This window comes from Siphateles boraxobius, unplaced genomic scaffold (assembly GCF_051911475.1).
Source record: "Siphateles boraxobius isolate OS27281-9 unplaced genomic scaffold, OSU_SipBor_1 49, whole genome shotgun sequence".
In the NCBI taxonomy this organism is placed as follows: Eukaryota; Metazoa; Chordata; class Actinopteri; order Cypriniformes; family Leuciscidae; genus Siphateles; species Siphateles boraxobius.
Window position 1 is genome coordinate 3,849,011 of NW_027509130.1, and position 26,609 is coordinate 3,875,619.

At 39.6% G+C, this 26,609-nt stretch overlaps 1 protein-coding gene across 2 annotated transcripts in view; it reads right to left on the bottom strand.

Moving 5' to 3' along the window:
- prr36b (proline rich 36b) overlaps positions 1-25,734 on the bottom strand; it is a 30,615-nt gene extending 4,881 nt beyond the window's left edge. Inside the window, exons 1-5 of one of the 2 annotated variants that reach the window (XM_077202137.1) lie at positions 25,259-25,734; positions 20,473-20,585; positions 9,476-10,158; positions 7,926-8,019; positions 172-386 (exon numbers count right to left, since the gene is read on the bottom strand). In XM_077202137.1, the coding sequence (XP_077058252.1) occupies positions 172-386; positions 7,926-8,019; positions 9,476-10,055 (889 nt within the window). In that variant the 5' untranslated portion in view covers positions 10,056-10,158; positions 20,473-20,585; positions 25,259-25,734. The remainder of the gene's footprint in view (positions 1-171; positions 387-7,925; positions 8,020-9,475; positions 10,159-20,472; positions 20,586-25,258) is intronic. The other variant, XM_077202135.1, reaches the window with a different exon arrangement.
- Positions 25,735-26,609: the final 875 nt, after the last annotated feature.

Genomic DNA, 26,609 nt, shown 5'->3' on the forward strand with positions numbered 1-26,609 from the left:
AAATAGAACTTAAATAGGACTCTAAATACTGTAGACTGAAAGTATGTATTTTATAAAATATTTACTCTTAAAATATCCGTATTCAAGTATTAAAACGCTGTAAAAATGCTTCAAGGATTGCATCTAAACTACATGCATGCGTTTATTGTATTCCATGAACGAGGGGCCCACCTTTCTTGACAGGTGTTGTGGTCTTAGGAGTCTGAGTGGGAGTGCGACCAGCAGGGGGTGCTGTGGTTTTAGCAGGAGAAGGTTTAGCAGTAGTAGATGGTGTCTTTGATGTAGCAGTAGTTGGTCTAGATGTAGATGTCTTGCCAGCAGTTGTTGGGGTCGCAGGCTTAGGGGCAGTAGGTGAAGAACGAACAGCAGGAGCAGAGCCAGCAGACCTGCAGAAAGAAGATGTGACAGAAGAAAATAAGAAATCATTTCAGAGGAAGACCACGTCAAATCTTAATAACAGGTGTATTGAGTCATTAAGGCATTTATTAAAGGGATAGTTTTTTTTAAAGGGTCAGAAATTCTGTTATCACTTACGCACCCTCGTGTTGTTCCAAATCTGAATGAATCTTTATTCTGTTTTGTGTTCAACAGAAGAAAGAAACTCATAAAGGTTTGTAACAACATGAGGGTGAGTAAGTGATGACAGAATTTTTATTTTTGGGTGAACTAACCCTTTAACCCTCTGAGGTTTTCTTATCAGTGCAAAAGAAACTCAAAATACTCTGTTGATTTTGATCTTACATATTAAGTGTTGTACATCATTAGATCCTGATAAGTGTCTATTTTGTTTTGTGGATACTCAAAATAAAAACAAAGTGTTGTGCTTTTCGCCAAATAAAGAAAAACAAACATGATGCGTGTTCTGCCTTCTCTCTCTCAGTTAAGTCCATTCTGAAACGCGTCCGAAAATTAACTGTAATTCCGCGAATACTTGTCATACAGGCACGAGTGTTTTTTCCATAATGCAGCTTGAACTCTCTTCTTTTAAATGAATTAATTTATATAAAAAAACAAATATTCTCAGTTTATGTAATCTGTATGAAAAGAGAGAGATGTCAGTCTTTTTCTTTCCAGCTCATTATACCTGATTACGCGTTAATGTGCCACGCCCACGGAGAGCGCGCGGTATTCAAACGCAAATGATCTAAGGCAAGCCATTCAAACATGCCAACGCCCACTAGCTGGATTATAAAACACATAGTGTTTAGTAAGTATCTCACTACAGCTGTGTACACAGCGTATCCCTACGCTGTGAGCAATAATACTATCTAATAACCCTGGAAAATGTACCAGAAGTGTTGGTAGTTTCATTTCCAGGAGCAACGGATCCACCTGATGTAGTAAGTCATTTATTCTTAAGTGCTTTGTTCTAATCGCGATATTGAATAGTGTCTGACTGTAAACCGCAAAAAGACTGTTTAAATATGAAATGCATGTCTGTGTGTAGGCTAAATGATGAATGAACGGCACAGGCGCAAGATTTTTTGATTAGTTTTGGATAGATTATAAAGTTTTGACTGTAAAAAAAGACTACTGTCACATTAAATACGTACGCTTTTGTTCACCAATTTCTGCTCATAGTTAAATATACTATAGTATGATGTTTTGTCAAAAATATGTATACATAGATAATTTACTTTGTCCTTGCATTCTTTGGGACCCTGTGACACACCTGTGTGAAAGGCTAATTAATATGCAGCTCATTATGTATGTGGCACATTATCCTTTGTCTTCTCAGGTGTGAACACGCCTCCACGCATATTGCCTTTCCAAACAAAAGGTGTCTTATAAAATTTAAATCAATGTATTGTTTTGTGTAAATGATTAGGCAGGATGATTTTCAGATCATTTTGAAGCAAAAATTCTAGGCAACGACACTCATTTGTCAAAAGTCTTGTGGACACATATTTAGTATGTGTTTTGTGGCCTTATTTCAGACACTTTAAGTTTTAGTTTTTTCAATAACCACGCATAAACACTATTCTCTAAAAAATACAAACATTTACATACATGTTGCTCACATATTACGGTAGCCCTGTTTGTGTTATATAGAGTGAATTTACATCTTTGCCATTAACATGTTTATAAATAACTGAAAAAAGCACAAATGTCAGAGCATGTCAAAACACCTCAAGAACCCCAAAAACCCCTTAGACCTCAGAGGGTTAGGTCTGCTCCTAGCAAGCAAAACTGTGTGGTAGGAGACTTCAGTTGAGCTTTCATGACCAGCTAGGACAAAGACCCCTTGCAGTTAAACAGAAGAATGAAAGATCACACAGAGAAGTTCTGATACGAGTGTGTATGAGAAAAATTCCATCTTCCTCTTCGTATGACATTTTAGTTGTGGGTGATGGGCCATATATCCCATCAATAGCAGTGACTCATTGGACAGAGGTTTGTTAGTCATAGCACAGAAGGCCAGGACAGGTAGCACCGGAACACAACCTGGAGCAATGTTAATACTAGCAAAAACATTCTCCTCAAGAAAACCCATCCCCCAGTTATCCCCCATAATGCCTCTCTTCTATCCTGCGGTGCCTGACTCAGTGGTAATACATGTTTTTTTCCCTGAGAAAGTGATCTAATAGGCCTATATGTCCACTCTGGTCTAGTATGAGTTAAACTCGGCACACGCCAGTGACTCAATACTTCTCCAGGTCAAGTCTGAGTAAAGTAACCTACATCCTGTGGGTCTGGCAGGAGCTTCTGATTTCCTCTGTCTACGCTCCACTGCATGTGTCTCTCCTGTTCTAAATAAAGAGCTAGAGAGCACGAGACTGGGCGATAAGACACAGCGAGCACCATGTAAATCTTTCATTGTGATGAGTAAAAATAACCATGCAAATCCCACTCGGGAAAAGAGTATGGATCTCGCTAAAATACATGCTCTATACAATACGCATTTCATATAGGCAAAGCACTTGCAGGGATGAGATGTTACAAAATTGTGGTGTCCTACATATGGAGTATCAGGTGAGGGAGCGAGCGGGTGAGCAAAAGAGAGAGAGATCCAGCAGTGAAAGTTCTGGAACAAAGAGGGCAAGTCTATAAACAGATAAACCTGACAGAGAAAACCACACATGAATTAATACAGTGCTGTGTTGTAGCTCCTCGACCTAGTTTCACTTTTCAAAAACACGTACTTAAGCTCACAACCTGGATTAGTACATTAGTCTCTGAGCCAACTTGATAATTAGGCCTGTGTACGGTACATAAAGAAGGTGTTCAGTTCTTTTTTAACCACATTTTCAGATTTAACAGTTAAGGATGGCCAATATATTTAATAATATATAATCTATATTATTTAGTTGTCAATATAAAATAGAAGCCATCATCATACAAATCATGATGAGCCCCAAATATTGTACCTGGATCCTTAATGCTTTTTCTCTCACACTGAGTCATCTCTTCCTTGATTTTACCAGCATCAAAAAGTCATACTTAGTAGACCATAGTAAAGAGACACAGCAAGTGGGAATCAAAGAGTCGTCATATAACAGGTAGAAAATAAATAATGATTTAACGTAACATTGGGGAAATTTTTTGACTAATGTAGGGAAGTATAATGCACTATGACATGAAGACTGCAAATGAGCAATAGAAAAAAAGAGAGTGAACGAGAGGTTCTATAAAAGTCTTCCTCTTAATCTCAAACATAAAACCGATATGTATAATCTACAGTGACAGGATGACTCAGTTTAGGAAGAGAGCTCGGAGAGATTAGCAGTAGCATCATTCTTGTGAACACAAGAGACAGAGAATGAGTTCGAGAGTGTGGGACAGAAAGAGAAACAAAAACCAAATACAATTAGAATTAGAAGAATACAGTGACCAGGAACTGTCAAGCTCCAAAAAGGATACAATGAGGCAGCATAACAAAAGTTAATATGACTTGTGCACTATATTATTTGGGTCTTTTATGGAACGTTAATAGCACACTGGTGGTACTTTATTGTCCTTTCGGGAACCTAACAGCCCTGGTCAAATAACATAAAAAAGGGGTAATTTACCACTGTCAAGATCGATTTTTAATAAAACTTGTGTGTCTATGCAGCAGAAGTATGAAGAAATATTAAAACTGGTGCTATGTGACTAGAGAAAACTGAGAAAAGGGGCTGTTGTGGTATTCTCTTTTACCAAAAACGTCCAACCCACAATGCACTTTGATTTTGGCACACTCCTCTATCGATCTGAATGTCCATGGGCAGGAATACAAAAATGTGGAAGTTCAAGCTGTAGTTCTAACAAAAGCCCTGGAGCTGTTAAAACATTTTTGCTGACAAATAAACAGTGATATCTGGGTGCAGGTAATATCGAAAAAGAGTACACATTGTTCGTTTACATGCACTCCGTTGAAAATCTGCAAGCTTATCTTTTAATTTTCTGCAAAATATAGAAAGTCATACGGGTTTGGAGTAACATTAAGGTGAGTAAATAATGCCATTGATTATCATCTTTGAGTAAACTATTTCCCTAATAGAAAAAAAACTAACTAGGCCACCGCTTTCCATTTTATCCTCACTTGAGTGTAATTTGCCGTCAGATCTGTGTCATGGTTGGGGGCAAATACAATGCACATTACAACCCAAAAATGCAACGAAGCTTAAAACAATTGACACACATGCATTTGCGTGACTTGCTTCAAGCTAATGGCGCACCATTCAAGCATTTTATAGATGGCACTGTAATGATTTGTGAGCGACGGAGAAGCCTGGAGTCTTATTGGTTTATAAACACTGTTTAACTTGCTGTTATATCTGTGAGTGACACAACTTCCCCTGAAGCCATGGCGGCAATGAGGATGACAACCTCCTCCTGAGCCAGTGACTGGCAGAGTACGGCTGATGAGATTTTAATAAGGCACTCTGGCCTGAAGGGACTCTTTAACCTCAATAAAGAGGTTCACGTCCCTTCAGGGTGAATCCCAATGCATTAGTAAAGCTGTGATTCAGCAGTGTTTGATGAAAATGCGTATACCTGCTGGCACTCACCTGCGTGTCAGTTTGCTGTGTTAGCTTAATAGTCGTTAATTTGAATAAAATTTGATTTATGTATTTTACCCCAACAGCAAAAATGGTCTGAGTCATACATCGTAATGTGCACATCTGCAGTGATTTCTTGGCTTGCGGCAGCAAATATGCATCAAATCAAAGATGCCTGTAAACACAAACTCCTGCACTAACTAGACAGCACACGCAGCCATTTTGTTTTTCTTTAGTGCCTTTCAGACTGTGCCCTACCGAAAAGACCATATGACTTTCTTCTGTGGAAAACAAAAGGTGGCTCTTTGAAGAATATCTTATAATAGACTATTTTATAATGCTTCCATTCAGTTTCATTATACACCATTCTACAAAAAGTCTTCCTTTTGTTTCCCTTGAAATAAAGTCATACAGATTTGAAATAACATGAAATTAAGTAAATGAATATTTCATGTTGGTGGGAACTATATATGCTTTTAAATTTCGAGGAAAGGAAACTATTTAAACATAATCAGCTCAGGCCACAGAGTCTCATAGCTAGACTGAATAATGAAGACAAATGTGCATGTCCAGAAAACAGCCATGTCAAACTGCAGGAGCAGGACACCAGTGAACAGCACAGCCTAGAAAGATGCAGAACTCAGACAAGCGAAGAACACGTAAGCGCTGCAGCAAACTCAGAATCACTGAAGTGTTGTAAAGCATCTATCAAGTTGGCTGTTGGGCACTCAGAGACAGGCACGCTCCATTTCGAGATTAGGTGCAATGCCTGCAATAAAACATCTCTCTGGAGAACTAAACTAATGAACGAGACCCAGAAGGACAAAGAACGAGAGAAATTAATTTATGAGAAATGGTTTAGCAACAGACGCACCCTTTACCGACTAGCCCATAGCTCTTACATCAGTATGACATCATCATCAGGAAAGAGCTCATCCATTAAGGTTGCGTTACGACATAAATCAAAAATTATTCATATTCCTGGCCAGTTCTTTCATGTCTGCGCTACATTAGTGCAACTAGCATGACTTGCATTCGTCTTTGCACTGCTTTTATCCTCCAACGCTGTTTGAACATGACCCCTTAAAACTGCTGTTTTTTCTTAATGTTGAAATACTTGCTCTCTTGATCTCAGTCTGAAAAGTGTAGAATATTATTTAGTTCAGCAGTCCAACTGCGACATTGAAGAATGGTTTGGAAACTGTTTTTTGTTTTTTTGCAAATCTGCTTGGTAGCGCTAGTAGAAACTGCAATCCTACATATTTTATGTAGCAATGTAAAAGTTTTAGGTGGCAAGCACACACCATTAATGCCAAAGACATATTTTATTTATTTAAAATCCAGTAGGTACAGTAGATGCAGAATTCCCTGTACAACCTCTACTGCTGAAGGCGTATATGCACACTGCACAAACACTCTTCACACACACACACACACACACACACACAAATGCAAAGAAAAAAAGTGCTGCGCCCAGAACTGAGTCATATATTACTGGACTGTGAAGCATTAATATTAAGACACTGCCCTCAAAAAAAAAGTTTTGCCATGCTGCTCAACTGCACAAATTTTATCTTCCTTGGCCTGAGGTAGCATTAAATACGTGTTAGTTTGAAGATGCCCACAGGGTCAAAATAACGATATAAACACAAACTCCTGCACTAATTGGACAACAAGAGGCCTTTTTGCTGCCCTTTAGTGTTTGAGCTTACAGTCATAATGAGGAAGAGACAGAAAACAAAGGCTCAGGATGGATTCCCCAGATTATCTTTCCTAAACCCAGTGCTGGAATATACTGCAGTGCTGATAGTGTCATTTATACTGTCTTTCCTTTTCAAGCAGCATGTGATGTAAACTGTGTTTGAGACAGCAGCTTTCTTTCTCTAAACACCATTCATCTTGAAATAAACTTCCTGTTCAGCTGTATGATGTGGGAGGAGTTGTGGCAGAGCTCTATTTTTGACTTTTTCATGAATATCAATAACATATTTGATCAAATTAATCAAACAAATTGTAGGCAACTTTTTTTTATTATTTTATCTATTTGTCTTTTGTTGGTTTACTCATCTTTGCTAGGTTACTCATAATTTACACAGAATGATTCAAGGCTACTAACTAACTAAAACAGCAATTCATTCCATTAAAACCTCCAGAAGATATCTTTGACAGACCCACTTTTGTCCTTTTTTCCTTACTTTAAAAGCAATGGGGGGAAAACACTACAAACTTATTCTAAGGAACAGAAGGTAATCAATGTCTGTCAAAATCTAAAGAGATCTGCAAAAAAATATGTATATCACATTACAAAAGTTCACATGTTACAAACATTTCCCCCATCCACACAAATCATGAGTCTGAGCTCCTTTACAGGCCTCAGGATGTCCCTCATTGCCTCATATAAACAAGTAACAAAAAACTCATTCACTGTTCATGGCTGTCTGCAGGCATCTCAAAACGGCTCAAGTGAGCTCAATGTTGTGATTCCCAGCATGACTAAGATTGTGACCTACATGATAACCAATCCTAACACCTCTCTGCATCTGTCCTGGATATAGGGAGACCTGCATTATATCAGCATCTCATTGTGTGAAACTGTCGAGACTGTTGGTCAATCATGGAGACTTTCGGGGTAGAGTCTAAACTTTCTCTCAATCGTGAGAGAGTTCCCTCTCACAGTTTTTTTTTAATCAGGAATTTGAGGACTATGCCAGCTAATTTCCAAGCAAATAAAATTCTTTCCTGTTCAGGCTTAGATTTGATGCCTAATGCTTTAAGTATTCAGTGAATGAAGAGTAGTGATTGTGAGAGATGTAGGCTGCAACGTGAGGCTGAATGAGCAATGGCTGAAGGACTTCGGAAGAGAATGAGCTACTGCAATGGCCCACATAGCGGAATTCTAATCTACAAAACAAGGGCTGGGAGCTCAACCAATGAGACGCCTACCTGGTTGTCTTGGCGACGGGTGGCTTATCAGGTTTGGGAGAGCCAGTGGTGCCGGTCTTTATGCTGGATGCAGTGGCGGGCCTTGAAGCTGGAGCTAGAGTGAAGGATGATGGTACGGGTGTATAAGAGCATTGAACAACAAATACAGACAGGAAATTTGATAATGTTCCACCAGAATTGCTTTCTTGAAAAAAATCTAACCTACAACAGGGGTCTCCAACCACCTTTCTGGAGAACAACAGCCTGCTGATTCAAACACACCTGAACCAGCTAATCAAGGTTTTCAAGGTTACTTGGAAATTACAGGTGTGTTGGAGTAGGACTGGAGATGAAGGTTCCCTGGTGCTATTTTTCAGAAAACAATTCCGCCACAGACCAGGAAAAAACTAGTCTACAGTCAGTGGTGCGTTATTCAGATGCTATTTTAAGGTTGCATGCTTGGCCATAATGTAGCGTGTGCACAACGTGCATACACTTTGCTTCTCTCATTTACACAGACGCAGCAGTTCCCATTTTTTCAAACCATACATAATTACAAGGAAAAATATTACCACACGAGAGAAATCATTGTGGTGTCCATGAAGATGTGAAAAAATAGGCATAAATCTAGCTTATATATGCTTAAATACCCAAATTATTATATGCCTGTTTAACCAAATCTAATTTGGATGGGTTTCTCCCATCCCCATACAATGTCACTTCTCTGTCTTTTATGGCTCTGACAAGAACGTCAGTCTCCTCGGCCTTGAACGGCTTCTGGCAAATCTGCCATCATAATAGCAATCCGCCATGGAACAAGTGCTCCTGATTTTAAAAGGGAATGTGAGATGACGCTCTGATTGGTTTATTTCATGTTAAGCCCAAACCACACCTATGAGTAATGTAGCTACTTCAGACCAACCCATTTTAGATTGCGTCGGGCGTAAGAGTCATTTATCCCGCTGGTATAATAGCAACAGCGCCCGAGAGCCGCCCACAAAGTTACTTGCGTTTTGCGTTTGATACTTGCGTCTCAGATCGTTAAAATAGGGCACACTGAGTGCCGCTTTTGGATAGGTTTGTGCTTGCTGTTTAATAATCATTTGAAACTTAGCAAGCTGGCGGCTCTAGTAGTAAAGTGAAAAGATTTATCTCAAACTCTGTCATGGACACAAGCATGTATAAACCTTAATTAATCTTAAACTACAGTCAATTGTATCATGCCTGAATTTATACCTGTATGATATTACGCTGTACCCACATTGGACCAGCGGTTTGGAAAATGGATGGATGTATGATTCAAGACGTAGGAATTAATTTGTCACAACCCTCACAGTGCATTATGGGTTTTATCTAGATGTTGAGTATACATCAGTAGTAAACTCGTTATTGCGATGCATTATGGGATTGAATGAGTGCACTCGATAATGTCGACAATGGTTTTGGACTCTATTTAAGGGTATAGGGGGTGATTTCGAACACAGCCCAGCTCTCCAGGAGAAGGGTTAGAGACCTTCTAAAGATCATTGAACTTTAAGATTCAAGCAGCTCAGATAATTATTCTGACTTACCTGTAGTTTTTGGTTTAGACTTCAGGCCATTAGCTGGTGCAGCAGGGGCTTTCTTGATGGGCTGCGCTGTCCCTGTTGTCTTCACGCCATTGGCTGGAGTACTGGCAGGTCTCGCCGTCCCCATTGGCTTCTTCTCAGCCACCTTGGTAGGGGTCTTGGTTGTGGGTGCAGTAGTGGAGCCAACTGGTTTTTTAGGAGCAGAAGTGGTAGATGTTTTCTTCTCCAGGCCTCCTGTTGTGGTCTTTTGGGTGACACCATTAGCATGCGACTTCTGTGCCCCGTTTGTTAGACGGCTTTGAGCAGTGGTGGGACGGGAGATGGTCGTGGATGTCTTGGTACCAGCAGTGGGTGCCTTTGCTTTGGCAGGAGCCTTCGTCTTAGCTTTGGGGTCTGCAGGCTTGTCCTTTCCAGTCTTATTGGTTGCTGAAAGTGCCTCTGTTGGCTGTGGTTCACCTTCTGTTTGCATTGTGGGCAAAGCCTGGTCCTGAGCTTCACCCACTGGTGCCACCTCGATCGCAGGACCTGCATTTAATGCTTCCATTGGCTCCATTGTTGCTGTGTCAACACCATCCGGTTTCATCTTGTCCTAGTCCTGGAGGTCCGTCTCAGCAGAAGAGAAATCAGGAACCCAGGACTCAGTGCACTAGTTGGAGTCTACTGCTATCAGACGGCCTAAAATTGACCTGAAAATAAAAGCAACAAAAGAGTTATAGTCTGATTTGAGACTTCAGACAATAAAAAACAAGTCTGAGCAAGACAGAAATCTGTACCCCCTCTCACTGGCGGACGGACTTAAGAGAACAATCAGATAAAGAGTCACGTTTGGTTAGCATGCAAATGCTTGAAGAAACCGCTTAAGAAAGAGATTAGGAATGAGGTAAATAACCTGCTGTGCCGAGGGAAAACAACAGCTGATTCAGAGCTTGTGGATCTGTTTAAACTGTAACCAAATGGAATTAAAGCCACACAAGATGATGTTTCCAGCTATTAGGCGTGATGGTTGGCATACGATTACAGCTGTCATTAATACAGTTTTACATTTGCCAAGATATCCATCCTAAGATTATTTTGGTGCCATTTCTTGTATAAAAAATATCTGGGTTTTCAAAACCCTTTGGGGGGATTTCTAATTGCTAACTACTAGCAAAGCAGCAATGCCAGATGCATTACCCACAATGCCTTACTGACGCAGATGTTGTTTGGATGATTTAAGAGCACCAGCTCCACAGCAAAGTTCATCCAGTGGAAGAGGCCAACAAGAGGAAGTGGCTTGGCTCAAATGAGCATGGGAAAAAAAATGACTGAGTAAGAGTAACACTGAAAACGCACACTCATAAGTCGGACATCAGTGTCACCGGACACCTCGCCCTCATTATATTCCATAATCTTCCGGGGGGGGTTGGGGTGCTTTCTGAGGTCGACATTCATTTCTCCACCCCTCAGACTCATTCTGCCCATTACAAAATCTCCTCAGTTAGTCCTCACACAGATGGTCCAGGCAGCTGAGCATCCCAAATGAGAGAAACTTGGGGGAGGGGGACAGAGACAGTAATGGAAAAGAGAGAGAAAGCCCCGGGGAAAGAAACCAATTCATATATGCTGCCAGATATGAGAAAATAGACATGAAAAGATATATTATGTCTTAGACAGAGATCTATCTATGGCCATCGGTTACTGATAGGAATTGTGCACTTGATGACATTGACAATGACCACATTGACTTGAAAACAACTGTTCACGTGGCAAATGAACAATAGAGACAATTTTTCAGACCTGCAGATTGTTCACTTTGTTCCAAAACAGGGACTTAAATTGTTACAATGACACATATTTGTCTTGGTTTGATTCAGTTTTCAACTGCAATAACTAACATGCTCAGAATCAGACAGTGCTGCTTTTTACCCACCACATTTCCCATTATGAATTATGATAGTTTGGTTCGTTGGGTTGGTTTGCTTTCTCACCAAAAGTGAACCACTACATTGTTCATTTTCAATCTGGCCAGGATGACCTTGTTCAGGCAATCTCGGACTGATTATTTTGGTACGGATCATAGTGCAATTGCCATGTTATTAGATGCCTAAATGAACCCAACTACGCAATCACAAAAAGTAACTATGGTCGGAATAAATAATGCATTAGTTTGTAATGAAGAAATTCAAAGGTTTTAGCTTTTTAAACAAACTCAACCACATGCAACATCACTTCCACCTCAGAGAGCTTAAAAGCTGTTTTCCCTGATGAAAAACACCTCTAGATCACATCTCTCTATTTTAATATTGCTTATAAATACAGGCTTTGTTGCATCCGCTCTACCCCTTCTGACTGTTTTTCTCTTGCTATTGATCCAGTTTGGAATGATAGATGAGAATCAGATGCAAGAACGTCAGGTGGTGGAGAGCTGAAGAGATTAGAGGAGTGAAACAGCCTCCTTCCGAGAGGAAAACACTCACCATCACATGGCCTTATGACCTTAATGATCCTGCTGAGGGATATAGACAGCTTCCTCTAAATGTAAACAATAGTGACCCGGGGGGTCAGCAGCCTATGCTGTCCATCTAATTCTGGGGGGAGGATCTGACTTCTGATGACCTACGAAGTATACTAATAAAAAGTAAAGGTTTAATCTCTTACCTGAATAAAAAATTGAAATCATATCTATTTTTTATCATCGCTCAATAACTAATTTTTATTGAAGAACATACATCTCTTGAAACTTTTGAAATCCCAAAATTAATCGTGGTTAATGTGTCAGCGCTCCCCGATTGTTAATAAATTTAAAAACAAGGAGCTTTGTCATAATTACTGCAGAAATACCCAATGTGTCTATAGGTGTATTAAATAAATAGGGGGCCTACATGGTGGAGGCCTTCGAATATTGTGTTAGAAAATGGGGGGCCTTTGAGTAAAAATAAGATATAATCCTAACATGCTACAAAATATTTGTGATAAACACGATGTCATTTAATATAAAACCCAGCTCTAGGGAGCACGAGATGGAGAGAAAACAAACAGAAAAGGTAAATATGGTGGCTTTGTGACCGTACAAACATAAGACCCATCGTACCTACAAACCTTCTTATGCACAAACCCTCTTACCGACACTCCGTCACTCTCAGGGACGAACCTTCACACTGCTCATGCTTAATGCCTCATCCAATTATCGTAACCAATACCTGTGCAGGATCCTAATGCTCCTGAAGGGATGACTCCACTCTTAACAGCAGCCGGGCAAGAAGCACTCATCCCCCATAGACCCACATATGATGTAAACAAACATTGCATACCTTCTAGAAGCAGTGTTTTTGGCAGGTCTCCAGCGACGGCGCATCAGTCTTTTAATTGTCCCGCCGCTGAACCGCAGATCACTCTCATGCTAATCGGGTCACCGCCGCATTGTAACGGCAAAATGCACTTTGGCCTCTTTATCTGAGGGCAATGCACAACACAGCCATGTGCATGCAAGCATGCATAAATGCATTTCTAAGTACTGCATTGTGCCTTAAAAAGTCCCCAGTGTGCAAAGCTCGCTTCTCACAATCAGATTACCACTGCGGCACAGTAGGTGCTAACAGGCTAATGCCATCTTAGCTTTAGCCACTCCGGGCCAAACCCACATGTCCAAAAACTGAAGGACAAGAATACTGCAAAAATCTGAATAACTCACAATAGGAAATGTTTTTACCCCCCTTGAATCCCAATCAATGGAGAGATTGTGCGAGATGAAGCACAAATTTGCACACCGCCGAGATGCTGCATGAATCGTATGGCTTCTCCCGGCCCGTTTGCATGCACTGGGGACATCGTTGTTGGCGGCGGGCCTCTGATTTGGCGTATACTCAGAGGGCTGACTAATTTGTCATTTGCCACAGTTTAGTATTTCACATATCAAATCTGTCCGGCCAATTCTCCATTGTGCCTCCGCTCAGATAATACTGCACTTAAAAAATGTGTAAGGTTTTTCATGCTTTTGAATTCCATATATATTTTCCATACATTTGGCAAACACAGTTTTAACTAATAAATTAACTTATTACTAATAACACTAACTTATAAACTTAATGTTATGATATTTATTAAAACGTACAATTTCTCCAACGCAAATATGATTTTTTGAGTGCAGAAATGTATGTATGACTGACAATGCATTACATTTAGATTATTAGTTTGTTTTGTTAAAAAAATGTAGTAAAAATTGATGGATTTTTTAATATTAGTGGTGGGCCGTTATCTGCGTTAACGTGCTGCGTTAACGTGAGACTCTTATCAGGCGATAAAAAAAATATCGCCGTTAATCTATTCTCAAAGTTGGGTTGGGATCATAAAATAGCTTTTTCGAACATCGTTATATTTTTGAGAAATTCCATGTGTAGCCTAGTCTATTTTACATAATTGTACGCCGCGCCTACTGTCACAGATCGCGCAGCAGAGTATTTTCCTGTCAGGGAACAAGGTGTATACTTTTACATGTTACGGTGGGCGACGTACCTCTCGTTACTTCATTTTAATGCAATTACATGTTGTTAAATGAGTTTTTTCCAAGCGCGCTGTATCTTTGTATGGGCTCAATTTACACATGAATCACTCTTTTGAGTCGATTCTGTTCAAAGACTTCATCAATCTAGTTGGCAGATCTAAATCGGTTCGCGAATCAGTCTGAATGATCTGTTCAGTTCCTCACGCACTGAATCGTCTGAAGCGCATTCAATCACACTCGACACGGAGTCGTAACAGGAAGATTTAAGAACATCAAGAGCGTTGGATGGCCGTGGATCTACAGTTTAGTCTAGTGAAAGCAAATCTTTAAATGCATCATATTTTTGGCAGCGATGAAGATCTTTATTAGTTGAACATTTTCATATGCTGTCTGTGAATGAATGATTCCACAGGACGATATATTCGATTTCATTTCATTCAGGTAATACATTTTACAACCAAACAGATTATTACGCCACGATAGCACTACTAAAAAGTATGACATTATCCGTTTTTTGGACATACATTAATTTATAGGCTACAAAAAACCGCTTCAGAGCGTCGGCGCACTGGCAAAGGTTAACAGGTTAAATAAGCTAACGTTACCATTCTGTACAGTTTATGAAATGAACACCCACCATCCCGCGGTAATGTGTGTGTATTGCGCAGGGGCATAGTCACACGAATAGTTTACAATGATTGAAAACTAATTTGTTTAAAAAGGAGGAGGCTATTGCCAGTAAAGGCAGGTTCACATAAAATTATCATCACATCACATTATTTTTCGATCTAACGAGCATCTGGTTTGGCGATGCAAAAACGGACTGTAGCTATGTCGTGCTTATTGTTTTTTTCTTCTTCTAATTAGCCTACTATGTAAAAAAAAAACTACGAAAACATGTTACTTGTTCAATTAATAAACAGTTTGTTTGATGACAAATCGCTAAAGATGAAATTGGCCTCCCTTTCTGTCATTGCGAGTGTGCGTTTTTTTTTTTTTTTTGTACGATATTCAACTTTTGCTCTTCTATTGTCGAATGGCATTTTTGGCAGAAATTCACATCCCTACGCGAGGCGAACTATTCCAAAGACTTACTTTTAGTCATTATTTGGGTAGCACATATATTCTCAATGCCCTCGGCAGAATTCAAATGAGCCATTTTAATCTAGATTAATCTAGATTAATTCCAAGATTACAGTGAGATTAATCTAGATTTAAAAATTGTATCTATGCCCACCTCTATTTAATATATAAAAATCTTATATTTAGGCCTAAGTATTTTTATTTTGAGTACAGCAACTTCATGCACCCTCGGACCCCCCCCCCCCCACCCGTGCCCTCCGGAGGTTGCAGAAGTCTCCCTCAACTCCTGTCTATCAGTCTAAAACAAGGGAACACTGGCTCTATTCAGAAAGGACCACCACAAACAGGGGCACCGGGGCTCCTCGCCGGGGCGGGGCGGGAAAAGGGCAGTTTGTTGGTTAAGAAATACGCTGAAGAGTAAAAGGTCAAAGAAGTGAGAATCTGTAATCAAATTTATCAGGCATCTTCTGCGCATTCAGAAAGCAAGAATAAAACCTCACCTCAAATCTCATATGCTAATAAAATCCATGTAAAGGCACAGCAGGGAGTAACCAAATACAGTAACGCTATAAATTGATTTACAGGGCACATTAGTGGTAAAAAAATCAAATGTATGACAATTTCTTAGTAAATTGATAGCTATGCTCACTGTTAGTTATTGAAGAGGTTTTTGTTTCCTCCTTCAAATCTAATTTCTTTCTCTAATCTCCTTTCTCCATTTAATAATATTTTATAATCTTATGACCCCAGTCTAAATTGAAGAGTTATTAAATTAAAAGTTTTCTGAAACGTTACATTGAAGTATGCAAATGAGGCATTATCAAATTAAACAGAACAGAATCATCGAAAGCCAGGTTTATTTTTTTTTTTTTTTAATTCGGATATCAGAAAATACATTCAATGGCCAGGAAAAAAAATATGCAAATGAGGCATTATCTAATTAAATATGCACTCATTTGCATTCCAAAACAGAAATCATTGAAAGCCAGGTTTAAAATTCTTGTTTAATTTTATGCATATCAGAAAACACAAGCAATGGCCAGAAAAAAAAATATATATTCACCATGTTTAAAATTTTTAAATAAAATGTTCATTGCTAAAATTAATCACAAAACAGTACTTCAATCCCTCCATTCATCATATAATGCTAGCCTTCTCTACAGCGGCACAAGCAAAAGACAGACTCAAGGTGTGACTGAGGCCTGCGTCACAGAACCGCTTTCATGAGTCCATGAATAGTCCATGAATAGTCTATTGGACGTTGGTGTCCATAACACAAACACAATTACATAATAGCACTCAAGAGCGGACGGCGTCTTAGACGCATCTGTGTGGAGATACTGGTTCCCTCTCTATACGCCGATCACATGACTCTCTGACTGAGCCCATTATACGGCACACACACGCAGAGATAAAGTTGGACGGCCCGAGGTGCATTGCAATGAAACAAGTCACCAAAGAAGGGATTGTTGGGGGGGTGGCCCTCGCGGAGGAGTGAAAAGAGGATAGAAACACAAGGAGGCGCATGACAGGACCGCCGCTGTCCAAGCAGACAAAAGCCACTTTACTGCCCCCGCTGTGGAGATTGCGATCGCGGCCAGCGCATTCCCAAAACACCCTTGGCCAAAGGTTGGGAAGCCACTCCGTCCAACACACAAAAACAAACAGATCTACCCATTCAATGGTGCAATCCGCAATCAGACCGAGGAAAGGAAGGTAGTGACGTCAGGCTGTAAGAAACCACTTCGAGACCATTACCCTCAGGGGACTTGATGGAAACAAAACCAATGGTAAACCGAGAATAAACTAGCTGTGATTGAAGAAGCTTTTCCTGCCTGAGGCACCAATTACTCCTGTGGCAGACACCTGGACAGCATCCAGGTAATCCCTGTACTGTAAGGAAGATTTACGTAAGGTTTCTGGAACATATGCTATGCCTGGGAGTGACACACTCCACGACTGTCTGAGATGCAACAGATTAGTGACTTACAAAGGGACACTTATAGACCGTTTGTGCTGGATGTGTGAAGCATTCTGGCTGTTTTGTACTGAGACCCTAAAGGGGACAATGTGATGGAATTTGCCCCCCCCCCCCCCCCCCCCCCCCAAGAAACCGCAACACACTTGCCTTCTCCCAAGAAACTTTGCACTCTCTTGCTAAACTTTTTCATTACCTCCAAGAAACTTTGTGTTTGCACTCAAAACTTTTGCCTTCCCCCAAGAAATTGTACATTAACTTGCGAAACCTAAAAGAACCCCAAGAAACTTTGTGTTTCTCTCCCTTTTAAAATCCCTAAAGGGGACATTGTGATGGAAAAAGCTATTGTGTCTGCTCACCAAAACTATTGTGCTCTACTACAAAACTTTTGACAAGAAACATCGAGTTTGTGTGCAAAACTTTTGCCTTCTCCCAAGAAACTTTGTTTTTTAACCTGTATATAATTTAAAAAATGCAGTATTACTTAAAGTTATTTACACATTAGTGTGATAAAGAAACATACATGAATAAAAATATAATGATGTTTGATGTTAAAAAGTCTTTAAATGCAAAAAATTACAAAATTGGGAATGCCAAAATAAACATTCTATCTACATTTAGGTTTTTTTTCTATTGTATAGCTAGCATCATAAATAATAAGGCATTCTACAGAATTCTGGCATTTACCGCCACAAAATCTGTGATTTTGTGAATTCCCAGTTGGACCGAATGAAAGTCAGAGATATTTTTGTTTGTCATGTCACGCATCTCGTACCATAAAAGTCACGCTTTTAAGACGACATAGCAAATGAATAACTTTTCTGTTCTACTGTATGTTGCTTCAGTCTATCTTGTGGCTTGTGAACATGAACGCATCGGTTGTAAAAGGCCCATAAAACAACACTGTCATTTTTTCAGAAATGCAATCAAACTGTTCAAATAAAAAATTCAGCAAATTGTGCATCCGTCTGACACACAACGCCAGAGAAGGTTCACATGACCAGCACCTCTGTCCACCGCAGCGAGGAACATTGCAACCAGCGGCGGACCAGCTCGGTCCCCTGGGGACAGGGAGATTAACACATGACAGAGCTTGTTAACTTGGGACAAAGCATGATGCTAATCCTGTGCGATCCTCCGATGGACACCCGCACAACGGGATGCACACAGCACACGGGCCAGATATGTGCGCCAGCATGTGTACCATGCCACCTGGCGAAGAGAATTAGAGGAGAAATTATGAGAAGAGAAGGATATTGATCAGAAAGAGAAAGTGCAGTGGTCGCAGGACAGATGGGAAGTGCATTAGCAGAACATGTGGACATACTGAAATTGGGAGGTTTGGGCGCAAGGGGGCCTTTTAACTAATTTGTAATTTGAGGAGCTGCTCGATTCTATTATCTTCTGTGAGCACAAAAAAAGCTAAAGAGCCAGATTACATAAGAGCTGATAAAGTCCAGCTGGTGGGGGATTCGATCAATGGCATCTGATAGTGTGTGTTTGTTTGGGACAGCATGGCCACAAACGTCATCTGCACTGGACAATAAACGTGCCCTTCAGCAAACAGGAGGAAGTGACACTACAGGAAATGACTGTACCTATAAGAGGATTATCCTTCTGTTCACAGCTGACCGGCACCTTCCAGATGGACTCTGAGCCTCTGTTCTGACTCAACAAATAAAACTTTATAGCATGCCCGTGGGAGAAATGCAAATCTTCATGAAGCTGTATACAACCAAACATTGATCTCAGCTAGTAAATCCAAAGGTTGTTGGTACAAAATCCTGCAAAAGCTATTCTCATTTTACTGTTGTGGCTTTGAGCAAAAATATTCCCCCCCTGGTTGCTCGAAACAGACTGTTTTTGTGCTAAAATACATTGTAAGCTGCTTTGGATAAAACTCTTTTAAATAATAATATCCCAGAGGAAAGGTAATTGCTCTGGTTGTTTAATGCAACTATCAACCTCTCAGATGTCTCTCATACTGTTAGAAATAAAATACACATAAATAGCTATAATTACAAGATTTCACTAAATACGGTTCCATTTGTTAACATTAGTTTACTACATTAAACTGTTAGACCTTACCTGGCTTTTTTACAGTAAAATACTAGCAACTCTGAAATTAAAACCCGAGTTAAGAAATTTCACTTGCAGAAACCGACTGCCTCAAATTGACCAACTGCCATTTAAATGTATTAACTAAAATTTATAAAGCACTAATAATGTGAGCAAAGTATTACTGTGAACATATTTCATTTGAAACCACTAATAGATATTGTACATAAAAGGATTTCCACTGGAGCAGTCCCAACAACATGCGGTTGCAAATAAAGCAACACACATCATATTATCAATGTTTCTAGATCTTCTCCTGGACTGAAGCACAGACTCTACTCTTCAGCACAATGGTGAACCAAAAAACTAAATCTTACAGTACACTACTGACAACAGTGTTGCCAGTATATACCCGTTTTATAACTTACAGTCTATTACTGTTAAAATACATATTGTGGGTGTGTATTTTTATCTTACACTGTTAACCCTTTCAACCCAACAAGAAAATCCACACTACAAAGAGTAAAAAGTAAAATAGTAGCAGTGAGATAATTAAGTGATGGTTTGGTTTGAAGTCACCATTATAGAGATCAGTGTTTGCTTTAGTTGGGATGCTGACCCTTGACTTTTTAACATTAGTTTTTCTCTTGCTGCTTGAACTGTGTTTATGCATGCAACACTTGTGCATACACACATGGTTTGTGAATTATTATATTACAAATATTAGTTATGATGACAAAACCAACATATAGCCTGTTCATTCACTAATCTCATCCAGAGTTTAATCCTGTATCAAAAGTGTTACAGTACCATCACTGTAAAATTACAGTAATGAGTTACAATGATAATTTTTTAACACATCATGCACAACCAAAGAAACAGAGCTTATCAGGTGCTTATTCTGCTTACTTCTTTTCATTCAAGTGGACTGTATTAGTGAACTAATGTAGGGAATAGTGAATGAGGGTATAGGAAAACAGTCTCTTAGTGTCGACTTTGATCGCTGTTAATTCACAGTATATTCCTGTAGGAAATTTTCTCGACAAATATAACCCCAAAAAACGACAAATATAACCCAGAATGCATTGTTTTCTACGGTAAGATTACTGTTTTAATGGAAAATGGTATGATACTGTCAGAATGTGACCTTTTTTTACAGCAAGGGTTAACAGTGTAGAGAAAAAAAAACAAATTTAAAAACTAACTATAAACTAATTTTAGTTCATTTTGATTTTATTTGTCTAAAACAAAAGTTTCTAATATTATTTAAAAAACTAGCATGGACAACAAAGGACAGTTGTGTATTTATTGACAAAGATTAATAAATACCGCAAAAAATTGTGTTATTTGGTTATTTAATGTTAGTTAATGCACTAATGGGACCTTATTGTAAAAACTTACCAATAAAAGCTGCTCAGATCATGATCTTGAAATAATTTGAAGAGAAATGTTTGAGTCCTTAATGATTTGTCATCTTGAGCACAATTTGAGACATTGAGATCCCTTCTGAAACTCTAAAGGAGAAGCACAAAGATTACTGGACTATTTTTCCTCAAACAACTGCAATAACATAGATTGAAAAAAAAAACCTGACGTATATTGAAGACCAGAATATAATAGAAAATTGAGATGCAACCACCCAAAACACACAATGCTTGCACAAAGCGTTGTTCAAACAACTCAAGTTTATTTTTACTCGGATACATCCAAATTAGATTTTATGGACACTTTAAGCTGGATGCTGAAGGAAAATTAGCCTCATACCTTTATAACGTAGGTTGATATTTTCCACTGCATGGAGGCTTATGGCACCTAGTTTTCAGGATTATTTTAATATGTACTTTCAGACACTGTCTGTGAACTTTAACCTTTATAAATGCAGCGGGGTCGATACATCCATTAGTAAATTGCCGCACCCCATGAAATCAGTGACACTCTCAAAGACGCCATTCACTGAGTGACATCTGCCAAGACCAGAACAAAGGATATTGAACCGAAATGCATCAAGACAGGACTGCATGTCTGCTCGGATATAATGTTGCCTCAGACAGAGATTAACACAGCAAGAGTGCTACAACTGCACAGCAGACATGTTTACAGAAAGCTGAACCGTAACCACAAAACACACCCCAAAAAAGCACACCGAACCCTGCAGAATACCACAGCTGCAACACAATATCCCATCCAAACAGAGCCAACTGTCCTCTGACAACTGCTCTGCCCCAAGAGTGCTATCTTTACCGGAGGAGGCAGAATTATCAGAAAACGACAGATGACACAGGAAAACCACTGTAACTTCCTCTTGGGACAACAGTAAGTGTTCACTACACTTTCAAATATAAAGGCTCCAAAATAGTGTTTTCGTATGCCATAGATGAACCATTGGAAATTTTAAGGTGGCATTGTTAAAAGTTACTACATGCACTTAGTATAGTAATAACAGTAAATTATGCAAATAAAGTACAGGTAAATAATCCTAAAGTAAATAAAACCTATTTGAAGATGAAGACCTGCAGAAGATGAGATCCTGAAACGACGCTGGAGGTGGATTGGCCAAACGCTCCGCAAACCAGCTTCCAACATCACCAGGCAAGCGCTCACCTGGAATCCCCAAGGCAAAAGGAAGAGAGGAAGGCCAAGAAATACATGGCGCCGAGATCTGGCTGCTGATACCAAAGAACTTGGATACACCTGGAGCCGGCTGGAGAGAAAAGCCCAAGACAAGGATGCCTGGAGAGCTCTTGTTGGCGGCCTATGCCCCAGGAGCGGTAGCAGGCATAAGTAAGTAAGTAAATAAAACCTAACCGTAACTCTATAGTAAGTACATGTAGTTTATTAATATTACTACTCGGTACTTATTTGAGTGAGTACAATGTAACTACGTCACCTTAAAACAAAGTGTAACCGAACCATTTTTGGTTCCTAAAAGAACATTTTAGTAAACAGTTCTTAAAAGAACCAGTGTGAAGAACATTAAGAATCTAAAGAACCATATTTAGAACCTTCGGATTGTTCCATGGATGTTAAGCTCCATACACTCAAAGACGACGTCCAAGCACTAGCGGTTGATTGTGTTGTCGCCTCTCGCCGGCTGTGTCTCGGACCAAAAGCTGCGCTTGAACACATCAAAAAAAACTAAAGGCGACCGTCAACAAGCATGTGTGAAAGTAGCTGTCTATATCAGCAGGTATCAATAGTCTATTTTCATCAACCGAAACTAGGACTGCAGATATACAAACCCTAAACAAAGCAGCTTTTGCTTATCCTTTTGAATATCAATCACGCTGATCACTTTATTCATTCCAGTCGGCTCATGTTACTACGAAGCATTCGAATGCTCTGGTAAGATGACGTAAAATCATAAGTCTTCTGTCTGTACAGTCTTCAATTCTTTGCTCGCTTTCATCACTTTCGATTTTATTCTCGTTCTCTAATCTGAACAGCCAATCAGAGTTCTCTCTCTCACCGATGGCCCGACACCAATTCTACATGCTCAATCGCAACAAAAAAAACAAGATGGAGTCCGACTAGAGCCAACAGTGCGGGACACAACGAAAAACTAAGCCGACCGACGCTTAAAGACGTTGCCCGAATGTTGGCTAGGTGTGTCTTAAAGCTCTGCCCCCTAAGCTATAAATACCACCTGTCCAAAGCAACCGTTGACATGTCACAGAGCAATATGAGTTGGAGATGTGTGTTCGGTTGCTCAAACACTTGAGTTTTATTTAGTTTTCCAACTGTACGTTGGTTAAGATTGAAATGACTAGAATTTATTCACTCCTCTACAATTGAATTCAACTTATCATCAGCACAAGGATTCGCTTCCATGGTGCTGTCAAGTATGAGGTAAACTAAACGCTATTGGCTATTTGAAAACGGGGAGGGGCCATTCAATATGTCCTGCCTTAGCTTCCTGTTTCAGTTGAAAACGTCAACGTATCATACAAAGCTGCGCGTTCCGAGACACTTCAGTGGAACCTTAAAGGTTCTTCATGGAACCAACGTTGCCAATAAGAACCTTTATTTTTAAGAGTGTACAGTGAGCAAACAAACGTTGGTGGGCCAGATAATGCATATTAGTCACATTCTCTTATGTCATTTTAGATATTCTTAAACGAGGATCTGACCTTTCTGATGTCATTTGCTGTAAATTGTTCTCTAGCAAAGCCAGAGCCAATCCCCCCCCTCCCCTCATACTCATACAGTCACACTACCCATCATGCCATGACACATTTGTAATTGCTGGCAATGCCGACCCCCCAAGAGCCTAATCCCTGTAGGCCGGAGTTAGACAGCCACAGCATTGTATCGGGATCATAATATGACAGAACAATGACACTGGAACAAAAATGGATCTGAAATAATTAGAGAGATATTTGCCCTTGCATATTCTGAATTCATATAGCCTACACTGACATCTTAAATATAGTCTGTATTACTAGAATCATTTAATCCTCCCTAAAATGATAAACAATATCCCAAACAAAAGCAGAAGAGATATATCTGGAGCTGTGAGATGAAGGCCTCAGGGGGTCGAGGCATCCGTCTTAAACCTTTTGTTTGCAGAGAAGAGAGTAGGGAACTATTAAGCAAGACAATAGGATGAACTGACTTACAAAGCCAAGATTTAGCAGCATGAAGAAGCCAAACCAACCTGCACCTGCTGCGAAACGCTTCATTTTGACTCACATTGCGTAGCGATTTGAGAAGAAAGCAACGGCAAGAAAACACCCTGTTGATTTTCACTGGCCCTAAACAATGAAAATACCAACATAGAGCGAAAAAATACCCCTGTGCAAAAAGGTCACTCGGGATCCTCTCTAAACTCAAAGTACATTTCTAACAAAATAATGCAGTCAGATATCGCTCCTGTTTGTTTTTTATATGCAGAAATATTAATACTTCACGGTAGTCTATTGGATGATATCGAGCTGCTGGTTGTTAACTGTAGTCTGTATCTCGTATAAATGAACAGGGTGTAGACAGAAAAACTGCACCACCGGCGAGTATTTTGGAAGGTTGCGTCCCTTAATTAATTCCTGCAGTATCGTTGCACTCGTCTTTATCAGCGTTGATGGTTCCATGAAACACCTTTAACATCCATGGAATCTTTCCACGGAAACAAAAGGCTCTTTATTGTGGAAAAAGATTCGTTTGATGTTAAAAATGTTATTAAAACTAAGAAAAGAATGGTTCTTCTTTTACATGAAAGGTTTTTTGGGGAACTAAAAATGGTTCTATGGAATCATTGCGAAAACTCCCCATTGGAACGTTTATTTTTTAAGCCTGCATGAGGTCATTATGTTGAGTTTTGTTTTACTTAAAAAGCAGATACACACATACTTGTATGGATTAAATATGTAAATATATTTAAATTCTGATACGATCCAGTAGCCTATAATAAAGCCTTCATATAGGCTACTGGTACATTCAGTCGGTAGCCTATGGTTTTTATACTATATACTCCTATAGACCGAAGAATAGACCGGGTGTGTGAATAAATGGTGTATGTAGCGGGTGTGTGAATATATTGTGTATGGAGCGGGTGTGTGAATATATTGTATGTGGAGCGTGCGGGTGGTGGAGGAGGCGTAGAACAAAAGAGCTCGAGTAAACGGACGAGCGGAAAGTTTCACTGCATCTGTTCCACACACACACAAAAAAGCATAACACTCATGAAAACTGTATTATATTTTCTATATCATCTTCTGTCAGCCCTATATATGTTTTCTGAAGGACTGTCCGTGATTAAATTCGGCCACAGCACGAGTGGGTTTGGCGTCACCGCCCAGACATCCACCATTGAAACGGACTGAAAGGATGAACAAGGCAACACGGAATAAAAGAAGACAATATATGCCGTTTAACACGCATTAAAACAGCTAAAACAACCAAACAGGTTGCGTGCAATAGATTTAAGCCTATAAATCAAACCGGTGTGAAACCTGATCGCTTCAGTGGCATTTTCATCTGATGATCTCATTTAGGCTATTCCACCGGCAATTCTATTATAATGACCGATCTGAACAAGAACTCATAAATATTCATTTACATATCAATGCATTCAGTAGTAAATCATGCTGTTGAATGAAACGCATCTGTTAAATTGACACTGACATTTATTAATTCGTTCTGGCACAGTGAAAAACGCTTAATCACCGCATTTTTTTCTAGGGTGGAATCTTACCGAATTTTAAAGCGCTTTTCCTCCAGCAACGCCCAGTCGGTACTCGCGTCTCCTCCCGTTTCTTTCCAAGCGGAACCCCGGTGGTCAGCGCTGCGAATCGAGACGAAACCGGCAACAAATGTTGAGATTTAAACCAGTAGAGTGAAGCTCTGACAGAGACTCTGTGAAGCTCTCTGACTGACTGTCTACCGGCGATAAAGAGATGCGCGCGTCTCCTCCTGGCAGCAGAGAATGAAACGACGCTGGGCGAATCCGCGCACGCACGCGCACACGGTACCGGGCGAGAGAGAGAAAGCATTGAAAAGGATGAAAAGCGCGAGCGGCTTCGGTTTCTCCCGCCAGTGACCAATCAGCGCTCAGACTGAGATTTATGCAAACGAGGGATGATGTCATCGCAGAGGCCACCCCGCGTTCTTTCTTTCTCTCGTTCTTTACGCGCCATATCCCTCTTCTTTTCTTCTGCCCCGGACCCCAATGCGAGCCCCTGCCCCCCACGCCCGCGTTCCCGCCGTTACTTTACACTTTCACTTGTGCGCTCAAGAGAGAGACACACACACAGGGCTGGGTTAATATCAGTAACTAAAACTTAAAAGCAATAAAAAACATGTTCGTTTAGCAAACTATAATGTAAACGCTAACTTATTTTTGTTAAATCGAGTTGCAAAGGCAACAGTTTGACTATCATTTTTGTTTAGTTTAAGTTGAAGCATTAAAATAACTAAGTAGGCTAATACTGAAATAAAACATTTTTAAAAACGAATAAAAATGACAAAACACAAATTTACTAAAACTTTATGTATCAACATATTAACAAAAACTATAATACTATAATAATGATACTAAAATAACTGAGTTTAGACACTGTAAAAAAAGTTTCTGCCTAAAAATTTAAGTCATTGCAACTTTAAACTGACTTGTTGAATATAACTTATATATATATATATATATATAAAAAAAATTTTGCTTAACTTATTTCGATGAGTTAAAACAATGTAAAACATATGTTGTCATAACTTATTGATCATATAGCCTATTTTTTTACAGTGAGCTGCTGTTATGCTGCATCAGATTGTGACCCAATGCAAAATATGGCCCAAATCTATACAACACTATTAAAATGAATCCAGCTGAACAAGAAATCTGACCATTGAAGGGATTTGGGCAGCATTTTATCCTCCCTTTTAAAATTCGCCACACCTATTTACTTTGCCATCATAACTCTGCATGGATGTATTGTTAGCCATATTGTATTATTTACACTTATCTCATGCTCATCGTGGACAAACCTGCTACACATTTTTGTGTTGCAACCCACTAGTTTAAAACCACTAATCTATGCAGATAAAGTATT